Here is a 19,954-nt window from a genome sequence, read left to right as displayed (position 1 = left end):
TTTTTAACTTTTCATGTGTGTGTCTTTTGCTATGCAAAGGCTCTTAATTTTAGTGTTGTAATAGTAATGATTCCATTTATTTATTTATTATTTAATTAGTCCTAGTCTACTATCCAAGTAATATAGCTATTTACATATATTTTCTTCTGATTTTTTCACATTTAGGTTTTTAATCAATTTGGAATTTATTTATTTATTTATTTATTGAGACAGGGTCTTGCTCTGTTGCCCAGGCTGGAGTGCAGTGGTACGATCTTGGCTCATTGCAACCTCCACCTCTAGGGCTCAAACAATCCTCCCACTTCAGCCTCCTGAATAGCTGGGACCACAGGTGTGTGCCACCACACCTGGCTAATTTTTGTATTTTCTGTGGAGATGGGGTTTCGTCATGTTGCCAAGTCTGGTCTTGAACTCCTAGGCTCAATTGATCCTCCCACCTTGGCCTCTCAAATTGTTGGGATTCTGTACAGGCATGAGCCACCATGCCCAGCCATGGAGTTTATTTGTGTGTGTAGTGTGAAGGAGGGCTCTAGTCATTCTTCCAATTAGAAGCCCAGTCATCTCAACATCATATTCTGAAGAGTTCATCTTCCCCTCAATAATTTCTTATGCCAGCTCTATTAAATACAAAGCACTAATAGTGGCTTGGATCTGTTTTGGGGCTACTTTGTTCCATGAGTTTGTTTAACTCTGCTCTAGTACCCCACTGCCTTAATTACTTATATAATTACTTAATTAGCTTTATAATGATATCTGGTAGGTCAAGTCCCTCCTTCAACTTTCCAAATTGTTCATATGAATTTTACAAATGTCTCCTCCAGTTCTATTTTTTTTTTTTTCTTTTTGAGATGGAGTCTCGCTCAGTCACCCAGGCTGGAGTGCAGTGGCGCGATCTCGGGTCACTGCAACCACCACCTAGCAGGTTCAAGTGATTCTCCTCCCTCAGCCTCCCAAGTAGCTGGGACTACAGGCGTGTGCCACCATGCTCAGCTAAGTTTTTGTATTTTTAGTAGAGACAGGGTTCCACCATATTAGCCAGGATGGTCTCAATCTCCTGATCTCATGATCTCCCACCTCAACCTCCCAAAGAGCTAGGATTATACAGCTGAGCCACCGCACCCAGCACCAGTTCTATTTTTTAAAAAACAACATGCTGGCATTTTAAGTTAGATTTTTATTAAATTTATAGATTGATTTGAGATTCGATGCCAACTTCGTAACATTTCCCGTCCATGAATATGGTATATTTCACTATTTGTCTAGGGCTTTTAAAACGTCTTCCACCAATGTTTTATGTTTTTCTCCAAAAAGATTTTGCATATCTTATAGACTGATTACTGGGTAACTTTGTTTCTTTTTCTATTATAAACAAAAAAATTTTTTAATTATATTTTCCCTATTATTTTTCCTGCTGTATAATAATGCTGTGGATTTTTCTATATGGATTGTACCCAACAATCTTGCTGAATTCTCATATTGATGTTAACAGCTGTAGAAATGTCTGAAATTTCTATCGGACAATCATATTATCTGCAAATGATCATTTTGTTTCTTCCTTTCATCTTTATTTCTCTCTTGTTTTATTGCATTGGCTAGGACCTTTACATAATGTTGGATAGACATGGTAATAACAAGGATCCTTAATGTGTTCCTGACTTTACTCTGAATAAGTACACAGATTTATTAAATGTTAATTTCATCAATTTCAGGGGTAAATCTGATTAGGTCATGATACATTGTTATTATTATTTTTCTCTGAGGTATTTTATTTGCTAATGTTTTATATAGTATTTTTATATCTATGTTCTCAACTGAGATTGGCCTATTAGTGCTCTTTCCAGCAGTCAGCCCCCGTCCTCACCACTTTCTTACACACAGATCATGAAGTGGGGAGACATCAGAACAGATTCTCTTTGAATAGCATAGACAGCTCCTTGAACATCCCTCTTTTTATCAAGGAGGAAAAATCTTATGTCTCATTGGCCAGAACTAGGTCACATGGCCACCTCTAGCTGAGAGGGTGGCTAGAAAAGTGAGTGTCTGACATTTCATTTTATTTTACCATTCAAATTTGTGTTTTCTATTTATCATGCTTTTTGTAGGCTTCTCTTTTTTGTTCCCAGGCCCTCTGTGGATTGATCGAGTTTTCTCTTGGAGGTTATGGATTGTTTCACTACCCCTTCAGAGATTACCTTTATATTTTGAATACACATACTTGTCTTAGAAAATCTAAAATTAGGCTGGGCTCGGTGGCTCATGCCTGTAATCCCAGCACTTTGGGAGGCCGAGGCTGGTGGATCATTTGAGGTCAGGAGTTCAAGACCAGCCTGGCCAACATGGTGAAACTCTGTCTCTACTAAAAATACAAAAATTAGTCGGGCATTGTGGTGGTGCACACTTGTAGTCCCAGCTACTCGGGAGGCTAAGGCACGAGATTGCACCACTGCACTCCAGCCTGGGTGACGGAGCTGGCTGTCTCAAAAAAAGGAAAAAAAAAGAAAAAAAGAAAATCTAAAATTAATCAATATTTTTTTCTAATTCCTAAACAATATTAGCACCTTAAAGTGCTTTTTACTATAATTATTACCCTCCCATCTTCTGTGTTATTGTTGTCTTATTATTACTGTTTTTAAAACATCCTACATCCATTCAAAGATTTACCTAGTTGTTTATCAATTTCTTCTTTATTATTACTTCTAGAACTCCCTCTCCTTCTTCCTGGGTTCAGTTTCCTCTTTCTTACAGCACATCCTTTAGTAGTTCTTTCAATATGGGTCTCAGAGTTAGTAAACTCTTTCAGCCCTTGATTGTCAAAAATTATTTTTATGCCCGATTCTCAGTTCCAACTTTCCATTTACGTGGGCCTGAGGCCCTAATTCCTGTTCCCCATGGGCATGACATGCCCAGTCCCTAGATGTCAGAACCCACATTCTGTTCTGATGTCCTCCCCCACGCCCTTCCTTAGCATTAACGGGTCTGCTTTCCACTCTGGTTTCAGTTTGCCTGTTTATTTCTAGCCTCGGAGGATTTCCCTTTCTTTTTTTTGAGCTCAGCTTCTTTACATAGTTATATTTCATCCTGTGTTTGTCATGGGAAGTGGTGGAGGGTCTCCATTAATCTTTTTCCTTACTATTACTGGAAGTCTACATCTATTTATAACAAATTTCCCTCTTACTAATGTTTATTACTCTTTCTTTTAAATAAATACGATATAAATATGATAATGACAAAACAGACATGACAGGGACAGCTGGATGCTTCTTATTGTGTTTCAGCAAAACTTATAAAGTTCCTAAAATTCTTCCTGATTTTCTTATATAAGGAACATTCTCCAGGTAATAACTTGAGAGAATGCAATTGTTTGTCAAGAAATGGAACTTTCCATAGGTTTCTATCTTCCTGCATCTTCCTCACTTCTCTTTGCCCTGCAGAGGTGATCCCCGAGGAGAAACTCGCTCAGTATTTGATTTACACCCTCCACACTAAGAATGCCAAGGCAGCATATTGGGAAACATGTCTCTGTAAAAAAAAGCCATGCCCAGGCCAGACCCAGCGCTCAGCTGCCCCTGCAAATCAACAGCTGGCTGGACACTGAACTGGTTCCAAAGCCTGGGAATTCACAGCTACTAATAGATGAATGGGATCAATCTCATTTGCATTTCATCGTGACTCAGGAATTCCCTGGTACTGCATCTCTGGGCAAATTAAAACATCAGTTTAATCAGCTCATGTCCTTCACTGTCAGGACACGGGTCTGGGAGACTTCCATCCACCCTAGTGACAGGAACCAAAGTCTCCCATCAAGAAGGAATAGTCCAATTCAAGCTGCTGGGGAGTGGGGCCAAGGTGAGAATGGGAATCTAAATATGGTTCCTCTCAGAGACGTCTGACCATGTCCGAGGCCCTGAGAATGGACAGTCACTGGTGTCAGTGAATAAACTGGGGCACTGCCCAGCTAGGGTGTTGAAAATACTTTCTGGATAATCACATATGGGCCAATCGGAGAGGCCACAGGTAGGGGTAAAAGTATTCGTGAAATGGCTGACGTGAGACTTGTTTGCTGGAACAGACAGCTAATTTCAATAAAATATATTTCTTTTTTTCCTTTTTCTTTTCTTTTTTTTTTTTTTTTGAGACAAGCTCTCACTCTGTCGCCCAAGCTGGAGTACAGTGGCATGATCTCGGCTCACTGCAGCCCTCAACCTCCCCGGCTCAAGTGATCCTCCCACCTCAGCCTTCCGAGTAGCTGGCGCTATAGCTGCGCACCACCATGCCCAGCTAATTTTTGCATTTTTAGTAGAGATGGGGTTTCGCCATATTACCCAGGCTGGTTTCGAACTCCTGACCTAAAGTGATCTACCACCTTCAGCCTCCCAAAGTGCTGGGATTATAGGCATGAGCCACCACACTTGGCCAATAAGATATATTTCATATGGCATCTAACCACAAATATTCTAAAGGTTTCAGAAAAGAACTGAAAGGAAGAAATGGGCTGGATAGGAGTATAGGATGGGGAGAAGATCAGACTAGCCCTAATAATCCATTACACCATTCATGGTAAGAAAATAGCAAGAAATGCCGGGTGCGGTGGCTCATGCCTGTAATCCCAGCACTTTGAGAGGCTGAGACAGGCGGATCACTTGAGGTCAGGAGCTCAAGATCAGCCTGGCCAACATGGTGGAACCCTGTCTCTACTAAAAATACAAAAATTAGCTGGGAGTGGTGGTAGGTACCTGTAATCCCAGCTACTCAGGAGGCTGAGGCAGGAGTATCACTTGAACCCTGGAGGCAGAGGTTGCAGTGAGCAGAGATCATGCCACTGCACTCCAGTCTGGGTGATAGAGTGAGACTCTGTCTTTAAAAAAAAAAAAAAAAGAAAGAAAAGAAAAGAAAAGAAAAGCAAAAGAAAATAGCAAGAGATTAAAGAATATATTTTGCAAAGCAGAAACGGCACGCTTGATTAGTGCTGTTTTGTCATCCTTGATGTGTTTCTCTTCAAAAAGGAGAGTGACAACTTCTACCTTGGGAAGGATGGGTCCACTTGAGAAGTGGAAGCCATCTTAACCACTTTGGTCACAGGTGATTGTTTGCTTTGTCATTCCCTTTACGGACACCCAAGTGGTCACCAGTAGTAAATGAAAATCTTACTGAGACCAAAAGGTGCATTGCCACCTCCAGCACTTACTTGTTTACAGCATATAGGCAGCGCCGTCTCTTTCCTACAGCTAACACTGAACCAAGGGATGAGACAAAGTCCTTTAATTCTCTTTTTTTCAAGACAGGGCCTCACTCTGTTGGCCAGGCTGGAGAGCAGTGGCATGATCATGGCTCACTGCAGCCTCCACCTTCCAGGCTCTTGAATTCTTAAGATCACATTTCACCGTAACATGTCATCAAAGGGGTGGGAAAGATGAGCCGAAAGCTCCTCCTAATGGAACGCAGTTAAGGACTATTTTGCAGAATGCAAGGTGGGGAGGGGCAGATTCATTTCGTTTATTTTATTTTATGTAGTCATATTTTAAACAATCAGCGTCTTGCTCTGTCACCCCAGGCTGGAGTGCAGTACTGTGAGGATAGCTCACTGTAGCCTCAAACTCCTGGCCTCAAGCCATCCTCCCACTTTGGCCTCCTAAAAACATTGGGATTACTGGCATGAGCCACCTCACTCGGGCAGATTGTGTTTTCAAAAGCAATGAGACTGGTGGTCTTAGAAGGTGGACGTAGTTACTTTCCAAGTGACCTTTTCATCCCAGACACCCACTGCCTCCACTGTCACACCATGGGGTCAGGTGGGAGGCGGCTTCTGTGCAGAACGCAGGCTGCCATGACTCACCTGTTGAGATACACCCGCTTCTCAGTGAACTGCCCGTTGCCATGGTGAGGGTCCTCAAAGGGCTCATTCTGGACGACCTCCACCCCTTCTCCCCGGTCACTCTGTTCATGGCTGTGTTTGCTGATCATATACAGCTGTCCAATTTTGTACTACAAAACAGAGTCAGAGACAGAAAGGTCAGCCCCACAGCATGCCCCTGACATCCCCCTCCAACCACAGCTTGGCAAGCCACTAATAACATCAGCACCTTCTGCTGAGAAGTGAAAGCAGCCACATAGGCCTCATGTTACTTTTCCTCAGGAGCTAGGGAGAGAACCAGTTGTGAGTAGAACATCGAGACGGCGTGTTCTTGTGAATATTTTACATCGCCTTGGCAAATGCTCGGCGGGGTGGCTGGCAGTCTGTAAGCTTGGGCAGCCGACCAAACCTTGGGAAGGGGGACACTGGAGTTTCCCTTTGCGTTCTACAGGGTTAAATGGAGCTAAAGTCCTCCTTGGTTTGGCCCAAGACAGCCGAGGGTGTGTGATTTCTGCCCCTGCTTTCTGCCTAATTAGCAAAATTGCTGAACATGGAGCATTAGATATCAGTTTCTTCTATCCTCCCTCTCTGAAAATGCTCAACTCTTCTGGAGGCCTCTGTCCCCTAGAACAATGGTTCTCAAAGGTGGCTGGGATATTAGAATCACCTGGAAGCTTTTCAAAGCTCCAGAGGCCCAGGCCCCACGATGAGTGGAGCCAAGGCTCAGAATCTGAGCCCCCGAAGGCCACTCCTCACCGAGGACCACGTACGGTACTTTTAACTCCTTTTCATCCAATTCCATCAAGAGTGTGGAGCCTTCCAGTCCAAGGACCCAAAAGTCACCTGTCTTACCCTAAAATAATCATGTGGAGCAACATACTATATGAACATTTTCTGTCCTTTTTTCATGTATGAGCTGCTCCATCTGCCTTCCTGCCTCTCTGAAAACCCTAGGGCCAGCAGGCATTTCTTCCCCCAGTGGACTTTCAAAGTGGCAAAACGAATTTGATGGAAAAGAGAGAGGGGAGGGGGAGAGAGGAAGGAGGAAACTAAACAACTTTTGCATGAGGCACAACGCTGCTCAGAGTCAGGACGCAGGACGATGCGACCCTGCTGCCATCCTTCCTAGAGACAGACACTGGGTCATTACCACCGACGCCTCTGGGATGGGGGAGTGGGGCCTGAGTCTGCAACAAACTAATGAGGACTCGGGGTTATTCCCCAAGAATCTGCAGGGATGCTGGTCCCCTGTCTGTCTGCATAAGAGACAGAAATAGATTTTAAATTAAGTGGGCAGATGAAATGCACAAGTCAACAGTGCAGTTAGTTTCACAGCTGAGAAGACACATGTGCCCGAAGGTTTCTTTCATTCTAAGGCAGGAGCAGGGACGGGAGTGTGAAGAAGCTCTGAAAGGCTCTGGTCTGCAGCCAGCCCTAGGGATCGAGCCCAGTAACCATGACAATGGAAGCAAGCTGCCGTCTGGGTCTTCTCAAAGGACTGTGTCTCCTATCTGTGTCACGCCCCTCTCCAGAATGGTCACATGAAAACGCTTTTGATGTGAGCGTATGTGTGCACATATCTGTGTATGTGCACCTGTGCTTGCAGGAAGTGGGGAGCACTGGGGATAAGACCAGGAAAAGGAAAAATAAAATTTAAAGATGAAATCCTCTTTTTTTGTGTTTGAGACAGGGTCTCACTCTGTCACACGGGCTGGACTGCAGTGGTGTGATCTCAGATCATTGCAACCTCCGCCTCCCAGGCTCAAGCAATCCTCCCACTTCAGCCTCTTGAGCAGCTGGGACTACAGGTGCGCACCACCACGCCCAGCTAATTTTTGTATTTTTTGTAGAGACAGAGTCTCACCATGTTGCCCAGGCTGGTCTTGAACTCCTGGGCTCAAGCAATTTGCCTGTTTCAGCCTCCCAAAGTGCTGGGATTACAGGCGTGAGCCACTGTGCCCAGCCTGAAATCAATTTTTAAAATTAATTTTAGGATCAGAAGCTTGACTTCTCTTCCCTTAGTCCAGTACTGCTTTGACTTTTGCTCATAAAGGCTAACACTCTTCCAAGGAGGAAGAGAGTAAGAAAAAGTTTACAGATTGCAGATTTGTGAGCTCCACCTGTGAGATCAATATGCCACCTTATACAGATGGGCACACACTACCCAGGGGGTGGAGATTTCACTGACAGTTGCTTTGTACTTGGGGCTCAAAAAATAAATGTTTATATACAATGGGATATTATTCAGCCATAGAATGGAACAAAGTAGTGATACTGCCTAATGTTGTTAAAGGTTGAATTGTGCCCCCCGCCAAAATACATACGTGAAGTCCTGACCCCTAGTAACCCAGAATGTGACCCTATTTGGAGATAGGGTCTTTACAGAGGTAATCATGTTAAAATGAAGTCATTAGGGTGGGCCCTTATCCAAAATGCCTGGTGTCCTTATAATAAAGGGAAACTTAGGGACACAGGCAGGCATAGAGGAAGATGATGTGGAGAGAAAAATGGCCATCTATAAAGCCAAGGGTTGGTCGGGCACAGTGGCTCACGCCTGCAATCCCAGCACTTTGGGAGGCTGAGGTGGGCAGATCACGAGGTCAGGAGATCGACACCATCCTGGCTAACACGGCGAAACCCCATCTCTACTGAAAATACAAAAAAAATTAGCCAGGCGTGGTGGCGGGCGCCTATGGTCCCAGCTAATCGGGAGTCTGAGGCAGGAGAATGGCAAGAACCGGGAGGCAGAGCTTGCAGTGAGCAGAGATTGCGCCACTGCACTCTAGCCTGGGCAGCAGAGCGAGACCCCGTCTCAAAAAAAAAAAAAAAAAAGCCAAGGGTTGAGGTCCGAACCGGATCCTTCCCTCACCTCACAGCCTCCAGAAGGAACCAAGCCTGCTGACACCTTGATTTCAAACTTCTAGCCTCCAGAACTGTGAGAGAGTAAATTTCTGTTTGTTTGTTTGTTTTAAGACAGGGTATCACTCTGTCTCCCAGACTGGAGTGCAGTGGTGCGATGTTGGCTCACTGCAACCTCCGCCTACCGGGCTCAAGTGATTCTCCTGCCTCAGCCTCCCAAGCAGCTGAGATTACAGGCACGCACTACTACCACCCGACTAATTTTTATATTTTTAGTAGAGATGGGGTTTCACCATGTTGGCCAGGCTGGTCTTGAACTCCTGACCGCAAATGATCCACCCGCCTTGGCCTCCCAAAGTGCTGGGATTACAGGCATGAGCCACTTCTCCTGGCCCAAAATTTCTGTTGTTGAAGCCACCCAGTTTGTGACACTTTGTTACAGCAGCCCTAGTCAACTCATGCAACAGGTGCAGGGGTTCCTTCTGGGGCAATGAAAGTGTTTTTGGATAGAGATGGTTTTGCACAACATTGCGAATGCACTAGATGCCACTGATTGTTCCCTTTAACCTGGTTGATTTTACGTTATGTGAATTTCACCTCAATTTAAACAAAAGCACCGATCCTGCTTCAGAAGCAGACACCCCTAAACCAAAATACTGCCCAGGACCTCGGTGAGGGGCTTGGCAGAAGAGCTATTTCCACCACTGGACCATCTTCAGGCACTCCAACCCACTCACGTATGAAAAACATATGGGATCAAGGTCAGTGCATGACACAGAAAAGCCATTAGCCAGACGCCAGTCAGCCCTGGCTGGGCTCAGCTCAAGTACTTCCTGCTCAGTGGAGATGGGGATGGCCGAGGCAGCTGATTCACCGACAGCCGGTGGAGGGCCGGGCAGCCAGCCTCATTGATCATTCCAGTGGCTACTGAATGAGCCGGCGCGGGGCAGACACTGGCATTAGCTCACTGAGACGGCGTCAGTCTGGGGGTGACCTGCAGACGCTGGGGGTGGCGGGACACTCGAGCCCAGACACCGAGATGGTCAAGGGCTCTGCAGCCGTCACTTCTTCCCCTCCTAAGGAAATCAGGCCCACTTTGCTGGTCGTGGCCATGGGAACTGGGCCATTCCAGGAGCAGTGGTTTTGTTGCTGCTTTTAAATCTCATATTGACTCGCAGACACAAGCAGCAGTTTCTCATTTGGGGGAGGGAGAAGAGACAGAGAGTCCTTGAACCACCTGTTTCAAAATCTCCAGAGGCACTCCTAAAAATGCTGAATCTCAGGTTGTTCCAGACCTTCTCCATTCAGACTCTGGGGAGAAAAGAGTCGGAATCTTTCTGAAATGCACATAAATGCTGAGAACCGCTGCAGCAGAACGTGGCAAAGGCAGCCATCAGCACTTGCTCAGCAGTAAATGTTCTGTCTTTAGGACGCTTGTTTCTTTTTTCCTCCTTTATACTGATTTCTTACAAACCTCCATCCCTAACAGTGAAAATACCATATCCCTGACCACCAGCCCCAAACAAACTTGTATGTTGAATAAAGGCCACAACATCCAAAGACCTAGAAAGATTCTAAAGCCTCCAAAGCCTGAGAATTGATCATAGAATTGATGATGATGATGATGATACGGCACCACTTTATTGATTACCCATTAGTGCAAGGCACTGATTAAGTGCTTTATATTTCTTTTGCCTTTCTTTTAAAAGAGACAGGGTCTGGCTGGGTGCAGCGGCTCATGCCTATAATTCCAGCACTTTGGGAGGCTGAGGCAGGCGGATCACCTGAGGTCAGGAGTTCAAGACCATCCTGGCCAACATGGCAAAACCCCGTCTCTACTAAAAATACAAAAATTAGCCGGATGTGGTGGTGCACGCCTGTAATCCCAGCTAATCGGGAGGCAGAGACAGGAGAATCACTTGAACCCAGGAGGTGGAGGTTGCAGTGAGCTGACATCACGCCACTGCACTCCAGCCTGGGCAACAGAGGGAGACTTTGTGTCAAAAAACAAAAACAAAAACAAAAACAAAGTAAGTAAATAATAAATAATTTAAAAAGTTAAAAGCAGCAGGGTCTTACTCTGTCACCCAGGCTAGAGTTCAGTGGCATGATCATGGCTCACCTCAGCCTCGACTTCCTGGGCTCAAGCGATCCTCCTGCCTCAGCCCCTCGAGTAGCTGAGACTACAGAAGTGTGCCACCACACCCAGTTAATTTTTATTTTTTTACTTTTGTACAGAGATGGTCTCATTATGTTAGTCTCCAACTCCTGGCCTTAAGCAATTCTCCCACTTTGGCCTCCTAAAGTACTGGGATTACAGGCGTGAGCCACTGCACCCAGCCTATATCCCTTGGTTTTTTTTTTTTTTTGAGATGGAGTCTCGCTCTGTCTCCCAGGCTGGAGTGCAGTGGTGAGATATCAGCTCACTGCAACCTCCACCTCCTGGGTTTAAGAAATTCTCTGCTCAGCCTCCGAAGTAGCTGAGGTTACAGGCGCCCGCCACCACACCCAGCTAATTTTTGTATTTTTAGTAGAGACGGGGTTTCGCCATGTTGGCCAGGCTGGTCTCGAACTCCTGACCTCATGATCCATCCGCCTCGGCCTCCCAAAGTGCTGGGATTACAGGCATGAGCCACTACGCCCGGCCACTTATATTCATTCTAATCTCTCAATGATTCAGACAAGTGGGTATTGACAGACGAGGAAGCTGAGTCGCCGACAGGTTAAAGACTCTATGTTATGGAGTTTCTAGATGTCAGAATTGGGATTCTGACCCCCCACAGGCGTGTACTCATTCTAGTCCACACAACTTCAGCCCTTATTTCTTCACCAAGTTAAATGCTTTAAAAATCTAGGCCTCAGGATGATTTAAAAAGTGGGGAGGGAGGGGGCAGAAAGCTACTGCCTCTGACCTTTGCTATTGCAGAAGATGAGTAACAAAAATCTGACTGAAAGATCAAAGTTGTTTAATCCGTGCACATGGAAGGATTGGTGGAGCAATTATGCTCTAACTTTGTAAAATCTATTGTTATAATTCCAGAGTTTGGGTAATCATCATTACAGGCAATCATGACTAGAGACAGTTCCATGCTGCAGACTGAACCTCCGTGAGTTATCATCAGAACAGCTACTCCAAATAATTACCTCCATAGTCAAAAACATCATAGGATGCAGATCTTTCCCCACACACCGCGCTGTACACTTGATAGAGCTGCAAAATTTGAGGCAAGGCAGAGTTGCATAATGTGCTGAAGAAGCTCAGCAGTTTCACTAGTTTGAACTTTTGCAAACTCTTACATGGGGCACCATCAAGTCATTTAACCTTTTTTTTTTTTTTGAGATGGAGTCTCGCTCTCTGTCGCCCAGGTGGAGTGCAATGGCGCAATCTTGGCTACTGCAACCTCTGCCTCCCAGGTTAAGGCAATTCTCCTGCCTCAGCCTCCCAAGTAGCTGGGATTACAGGCACACACCACCATGCCTGGCTAAGTTTTGTATTTTTTTAGTAGAAACGGGGTTTCACCAGGTTGGCCAGGCTGATCCTGAACTCCTGACCTCAGGTGATCCTCCTGCCTCAGCCTCCCAAAGTGCTGGGATTATGAGCATGAGCCACCGCACCCAGCCAAGTCATTTAATCTTGAACCTTGAATAAAAAAGGCAACCCCAAGCCAAAACTTCTGAGTACAGTAAGGGATTATCAAATGAGTGCCAACAATACCTTCAACATCATCCATGCCTGAAGAAATACTGGATCCAAAGTTCTAGGGTCAGCAGAGCTCTAAGCTATCACTGCTTTTCACTTCACCCTTCCCCAAGTGCTGCGTCTCAGAGTTTCTGCAAAGCCAGCCTCCCATAACCCCCTACCCTAAAGCACCAAGTGGGTGTCATCTTCCTGCCAACCAATCTCTATGCCCTCCCTTCCTGTCCTCTTTCTTTCCCTCCATTAGTCCCAATACCATTTCCAAACATCACAAGGTGAACAGCGGGAACCATGGCTTTGCAATGTAGATTCCCAAATTGGGTGGTGTTACTCCCTGCCTGGGGACCTCAAGGCCCCAGGTCAGGAAACAGAATTTATATTTACTTTGGCCTTTACCATCAAAATGGGCGGATGCCACATCACCTAACAAGCACAGAGAAACACCTGTCCCTCTGATTTAACGTGAAATCACATATTTACCCAGCTGTGAAATGTGATTACCGCCTCACACTGGCTATGTTGGAAAAGCAGAGAGTGATATCATTTGGCTTTCTTGGGAGTTTCCTGCATTCTTCACATCACCATTAATGCTTTTGTTGAAGCCTTTCTTCCAGCTTTCTCCGCTGCCACCTCTGCTAGACCTCAAAGCACAGGGAAGCAATTGCTTCAGGAGGCACAAACTGTCCACTGCAGAGAGCACCTGAAGGATAAGTGACGCAGGACTCTGGCCCATCGTTGCTTCATGCCAAGTGGTGTCAAAATTCTAATTACACACAGGAAAGGAGATCCAGTGAGTCCAGATTTTGACAACCTCATCTCAGAAAGCTAGAGGAGAGAGCTGTCTGTTTTTCTGGTAATCCCACAGCACAGCTAAGGCCCTAGGACAAATATTCTAGTCTAATGGTTGGCAAAGCATACAGGCTGGTGCCTGCTTTGTAAATAAAGTTTTATTGGAACACAGCGATGCTCATTCATTCTATGGCTGCTTTCACTTACAATGGCAGAGTTGAATACTTTGAGAGACTGTGTAACCCTCAAGGCTGAAAATATTTATTATCTGGCTCTTTACAGAAATAAGTTTGCAGACCCTTGTTCTATTCCACGGCTGGGTCCAGTCTGGGCCAACCTCAGCTGTTCATCTAGATCTGCTCTGCCCAGGATCAAAGCTATTTGCTATGTGTGGCTACTGAGCCTTTGAAGTGTGGCCCATGGAATAGAGGGACTGAATTTTAAATTCTTTCATTTTAATTAATTTAAATTTAAGACTGGTGCTTTATTCAGTTATTAGAAAACCTTCATATATGTTTGAAACACTTTGAGTATTTGAACCTACTTTTTCAACTGGGAATTTTATGAAATCTAAATAAAGATCAAGTACTGCCAATGAAAATTTAGCATCTGACTTGGGAGTGCTGTTTAAGTCTAAAATGCACACTAGATTTGGAAGACTTACTACAAAAAAAAAGCAAAATAGTTCATTAATAATTTTTATGTTGATTGAAATATTTTAATATACTGGGTTAACTAAAATATATATTTAAAATTAACTTCACTTGCTTTTTTTTTTTCCTTTCCTTTCTTATTTTTTTAGAGACGGGGTCTCGCTCTGTCATCCAGGCTGGAGTGCAGAGGTATGACCGTAGCTCTTTGCAGCCTTGACCCCCAGTGCTCAAGCGATCCTTCCACTTCAGACTCTTGAGTCACTGGGACAACAGGCAGGCACCACCACATCCAGCTAAGTTTTGTATTTTTTCTGTAGAGATGGTATCTTGCTATGTTGCCCAGGCTGGCCTCAAATTCCTAGCCTCAAGCCATCCTCCCGCCCAGCCTCACAAAGTTTTGGGATTGTAGGTGTAAGCTACCATGAGCCAGCCTGTGTGTTTCTACACACTTTTAAAAATGTGGCTATTCGAAAATTTAGGCTGGGCATGGTGGCTCATGCCTGTAATCCCAGCACTTTGAGAGGCTGAGGTGGGTGGATCATGAGGTCAGGTGTTCAAGACCAGCCTGGCCAAGATGGTGAAACCCCATCTCTACTAAAAATACAAAAATTAGCCGGGCGTGGTGGCGGGTGCCTGTAATCCCAGCTACTTGGGAGGCTGTGGCAGGAGAATCACTTGAACCCAGGAGGCGGAGGTTGCAGTGAGCAGAGATTGCGCCACTGTGCTCCAGCCTGCTGACAGAGACACCGTCTCAATTAAAAAAAAAAAAAAAAAAAAGAGAGAGAGTTTCCATGTATTTCCAAGCTGGTGAGGTGGAGCACTAGTAATTAGGGTTGCATTTGGAGAGGCCCTCCCTTCCTGAGGACTGGCTATTACCTGGGCCTCCAGAGAGGTGATAATTGTTCACAGTGGGCTGTGATGGAAAGCACTGGGGTTTTAAAAATGAAAACGCGAAGCCAGCGTCCTGATTCTACCTTTGACTAGCTTTGTAACCTTAGACGATTTACTTATCTGAGCCACAGTTTATTATCATTAAAATGGAACTAATAGAATACCTCACAAGACATGGTGAGAATCAAGTGAGAAAAAAAAAACTTAAAAATTAAAATGCTCCAGAAATTGTATAATAAAACTGTACACCAACTGCCCTCACCACTGCTCCTTCCAGTTGGCCACATGTCTGACTGTGACTTGCAGATCTGTTTCATTCATATCCTTGTTATGCTGCGGGTTCCGGAAAGTGTAAGAGAATGAAGCATCTGCCATATACTTGTACAATGCCAAAACCAAAGGAAACTTGACCATCTGCTCAAAACTATCTTTTCCTTATGTAAAAATTTCATTAGACGGTAGTCAGATTGACTACTTCCCATAAGTATTATAAAAAGCTTGAGAATTTCCACTTAGACGAGGCAGCTAGAACTGTCAAGTTCGTAGAGACAGAAAGTTGAACGGTAGCTGCTAGGGAATGGAAAGAGTGGGTAATGGAATGTTTAGGGTACAGCGTTTCAGTTTAGGATGATAAAAAAGCTTCTGGAGGTAGATGGTGATGACGGTTTTGCAACAATGTGAATGTACTCAATGTCACTGAAATATACACTTAAAATTAGTTACAGTGGGCCAGGCATGGTAGTCTATGCCTGTAATCACAGTGCTTTGGGGAGGCTGAGGTGGGAGGATAGCTTGAGCCCAGGAGTTGGTGACCAGCCTGGACAACATAGGGATATGCTGTCTCTACAAAAAATAAAAAATAAAAAGTCAGCTGGGCATGGTGGCACACGCCTGTGGTCTCAGCTACTCGGGAGGCTGAGGCGGGATGATCGCTTGAGCCCAGGAGGTCCAGGCTGCAATGCAGTGAGCTATGATCATGCCACTGTGCTCCGGCCTGGGCAACCGAGTGAGACCCCATTTTCAAAAAAAAAAAGATTAAAATGGTAAATTTTATGATATGTATATTTGATCACAATTAAAAAGGCTCAGAACTTGTCATTTCTCAGTGAGTATGGCTCATGCCTCAAGGAAACCATCTAACAATTACTTTATGATTATGAAAAAATTATTAACGTTTATTATGAAATAATTTTTTAAATTATTTCTATTTGATGAACCTTCGGTTTAGAAGCTTCCTGAAAGGTATTGAGCCTAGAAGACAGGAGAAATATAAAAAGACTCCCCGGAGAAACAATGAATGTTACATGAGATTCCATGATTCCTGCCATGCCAGAGGAGTTCTTTGCTTGCTGTGCCCTAAACCTAGATGTCTGTTTTTTTGGTGGTGGGGGATGGAGTTTCACTCTGTTGCCCAGGCTGGAATGCAGTGGTGTGATCTCAGCTCACTGCAATCTCCACCTTCTGGGTTCAAGCAATTCCTCTGCCTCAGCCTCCTGAGTAGCTGGAATTACAAGCGTGTGCCACCACGCCCGGCTAATTTTTGTATTTTTAGTAGAGACAGGGTTTCACCATATTGGCCAGGCTGGTCTTGAACTCCTGACCTCAGGTGATGCACCTGCCTCGGCCTTCCAAAGTACTGGGATTACAGGCATGAATCACCATGCCTAGCCCGAGAGGTCTTCAATATATGACCATTCTGGAGGATTCCTGTTGGTGATGCTCCCACACAAAAAGGTACTTACTACGTGCCCAATGTTGCAGACAAAGACCCAGCAGAAAGGAGTCATTAACTGAACCCAAATGAGTTCTGATCCGGTCTCAATAAGAACACATTCCTCAAGGAACATGAATGTCACATGAACCTCACATTCACGGTCTACCCTCTCCAGTTGCTCCTTATCCCGAAGTTCTGCCCGAGAGTAACTCTACAGCGAGACCAATTCCAATTCCTTTTTCCTTTGGGAAAGCAGCGTGTATTTTTACCTCCAACAGCTGGATCTGATTTGGGTTCTGCCCAAGCTAAGAACATGACTGGCTAAGCCCTCAGTCTTCCAGGCCCTGTGATTCAATGTGTAGATTTCTCCAGGTAGACAGGAAGGTTAAAAAATAATGATAAAAAAAAAAGGTGTAAAGTTCTTGGGTGTTTTGTCAGATGTCTCTCAGCCGGGTCAATAAACCATGAAAACCAATATCCGATCCCACAAAGAAAACACAAACCTGCAGCTCATATTTCAGGATATCAGTGTATCATCACATATTTATCTTTTCTCTTGAGTTTTTATAAGCAGCCCTCGGAGGTGTCTTGTTTACGTAATACCTGTGTCATTATGCCAGGGTATGGGAATGAAAAAGCTGATAAAAAGATTTAGGAAGAAGCTGGGTTATCAACATTTAATTCAAAAAATCCCCCTTTTGTGACAAACTAATATAAACTGTATTGGACGCTGATGCTTAACCTGTCCTAAGTTCTGGACTGAACTGAATAGAAATAGAGCAACTGAAATCCAAGGGAAGGGCTCAGGCTATGCTTCCTGCTGGTACCAGCACAATCTCTATCCCTGCGGTTGCTGCAAGACCATGCAAATCGCCTCAAGGGTACTTGACCATGGAGGAGAATAGTCTACTTGACTGAGTACAGGAGAGTAACAATAGTCTTCATAGTCTATGCAAGTAAGAGTGCATGTATATTTTTGCTGCTGCTTCCAACACTGACTAGCTTTTAGGGGTGATGTTCTAGCCCCGAGAATTCACTTGACTCATACATTGAAAAGCCAAGATGATAACATGCAGCACTTATAGGCTACTTTATAAGCACTGGCTAAGGCAGTGGGTGTCATGTCCTTGTATTTATAAACGACAAGCTACGCAAATTAGCCATTAGTGGGAGCCCATGAAGAACGATTAAGAGAGCAAAGACACCGGGCGCGGTGGCTCACGCTTGTAATCCCAGCACTTTGGGAGGCCGAGGCGGGCGGGTCACGAGGTCGGGAGATCGAGACCACGGTGAAACCCCGTCTCTACTAAAAATACAAAAAAATTAGCCGGGCGCGGTGGCGGGCGCCTGTAGTCCCAGCTACTCGGAGAGGCTGAGGCAGGAGAATGGCGTGAACCCGGGAGGCGGAGCTTGCAGTGAGCCGAGATTGCGCCACTGCACTCCAGCCTGGGCGACAGAGCAAGACTCTGTCTCAAAAAAAAAAAAAAAAAGAGAGCAAAGACAGGAACTGCCAGAACTCAACTCGAAACCACAAGGGCAGTTGGCTGTAGAAGCAGAACATAGGATTTCTTCATACGTTGGCTGTGGGGACGGTCTCGGTTCTTAGGAGTCCTGTGCACTCCAGTTCATCACTCAACATGCATTTCACGTGTATGCCAAGCCCTGTAGATGCTAGAGGCAGAGGTGCAAACAAGATAGACTTGGTGTCTGGCAAAGAGGGGGGATTTCTTGAGCATTTCTGCCTTGAAGACAGAAGACTGAAGGAAACTGATGCATTCATCAGAGCTCTCAAACGATTTGCCAGGAAATGTGAAACCGATCGCAACTCAAGTTAATGGAGAGGTTTGCTGACAAGTCTGACCTTTAGTAAGCAATCAAGGCTCTTGTGTTTACTACAGAACATAAACCCACAGTCAATCACAAGACCAAAAAGGGGGAAAATCAAGATCGAGCATTCCCAGGAAACATACCCTGCGCCATCCGCTTGTGACCTCTTTGTCATCTCTGTAACCTTGGCCCCATAAACAGAGGTGTTCCCAGCAGAGAGGTCCATCCACTACCAAGGTAGCAAGGCCTTTCCACAATGAAAAGAATCGTTGTTTGTGAAGCCTAATGCACCCATCAACCCTTCATGAAATCCTTAATGAAAATGGCTGGTAGCATCAAGGGAAGCCGCAGTACCACTTAAAAGCAGAAATCTTTCAGGAATGACAACAATTAGTTTCAGCGTCTTTGAGACCTTCTGAGAACAGAGGGTAAAGGGAATGCAAAGAGACGCACTTGCTGCTTCAGGTACAATTGAACAACGGGAGTTCTTAATGTTTTGAAAGTTATTCAAGGCACTTCATGCTTAGACAAACAAGATCTCAGTGATATTTGAGGGTCACTGGACTCCTTTGCTTACCTAAATGCTAGCTGGCTTGGCAAGTGGTTTTGGGGTTCTGGTAACTACCTAGCAAGGCTGGGAAAGGGTTATATATGTGGATTATATATGTAGATTGAGACTTGGAAAGTTCCAGCATCTTTGCTCACCCCCCTTAGGAGAAGCCCCAGGTTCCACAGGCATGGATGGCATTTGTAGCCAGAGAGGGTGTATGGCTGGTTGCAGGGAGGCACCATTCATTCTTAGGCCATAGCTGGCCTAACAGTGTTTCTTCCTTGGTAAAAAGAAGCAGATAACAGATTGAGGAAAGCAAATGGGTGTCAACTCCTGCTCTCCTGAGGTAGTCAGTGAAGACAGGGAAAACAGTAAGTTTGGTATATTTCCAGAAATTGCTACATTTAAAAAAATCTATCTTCTGGCTGGGCATGGTGGCTCACATCTGTAATCCCAGCACTTTGGGAGGCCAAGGCAAGAGGATTACTTGAGGTCAGGAGTTCGAGAACAGCCTGGCCAACATGGTGAAACCCCATCTCTACTAAAAATACAAAAATTAGCCAGGTGTAGTGGTGCACGCCTGTAGTCCCAGCTACTTGGGAGGCTGAAGGAGGAGAATTGCTTGAACCCAGGAGGCAGAAGTTTCAGTGAGCCGAGATCGCACCACTACACTTCAGCCTGGGGGACAGAGCAAGACATCATCTCAAAAAAAAAAAAAAAAAAAAAAACCCCCAAACAAACAAAAAAAACAGAATGCTGCTGTGAACATGAGTATACAAGAATCTGAGTCTCTGCTTTTAATTATTTTGAGTACAGACCTAGAAGTGGAATTGCTCAATCATTTGGTAATTCTATGTTGAACTTTTTGAGTAACCACAAAACTGTTTTCCACAGTTTTACATCCCTACCAGCAATGCAGAAGGGTTCTGATTTCTCCACATCTCCACCAACACTTGTTTTACATTTTAAAATACTTTTAGGGAAAGGGTCTTGCTCTGTTACCCAGGCTACAGTGCAGTGGTGTGAAATAGCTCACTGCAGCCTCAAACTCTGGGCTCAAGTGATCCTCCCACTTCAGCATCTGGAGTAGCCGGGACTACAGGCACACGGCACTATGCCTGGC

At 44.9% G+C, this 19,954-nt stretch overlaps 1 protein-coding gene across 1 annotated transcript in view; it reads right to left on the bottom strand.

The window, feature by feature from the left end:
- PITPNC1 (phosphatidylinositol transfer protein cytoplasmic 1) overlaps positions 1 to 19,954 on the bottom strand; it is a 320,302-nt gene that overhangs the window by 161,539 nt on the left and 138,809 nt on the right. The window contains exon 2 of the mRNA XM_032178375.2: positions 5,834 to 5,982. Coding sequence (XP_032034266.1) covers positions 5,834 to 5,982 — 149 coding nt within the window. The remainder of the gene's footprint in view (positions 1 to 5,833; positions 5,983 to 19,954) is intronic.

Source organism: Hylobates moloch, unplaced genomic scaffold, assembly GCF_009828535.3.
Source record: "Hylobates moloch isolate HMO894 unplaced genomic scaffold, HMol_V3 SCAFFOLD_15, whole genome shotgun sequence".
NCBI lineage: Eukaryota > Metazoa > Chordata > Mammalia > Primates > Hylobatidae > Hylobates > Hylobates moloch.
Note: the sequence above shows the minus strand (reverse complement) of the source record. Positions and strands in the feature narration are given on the sequence as shown.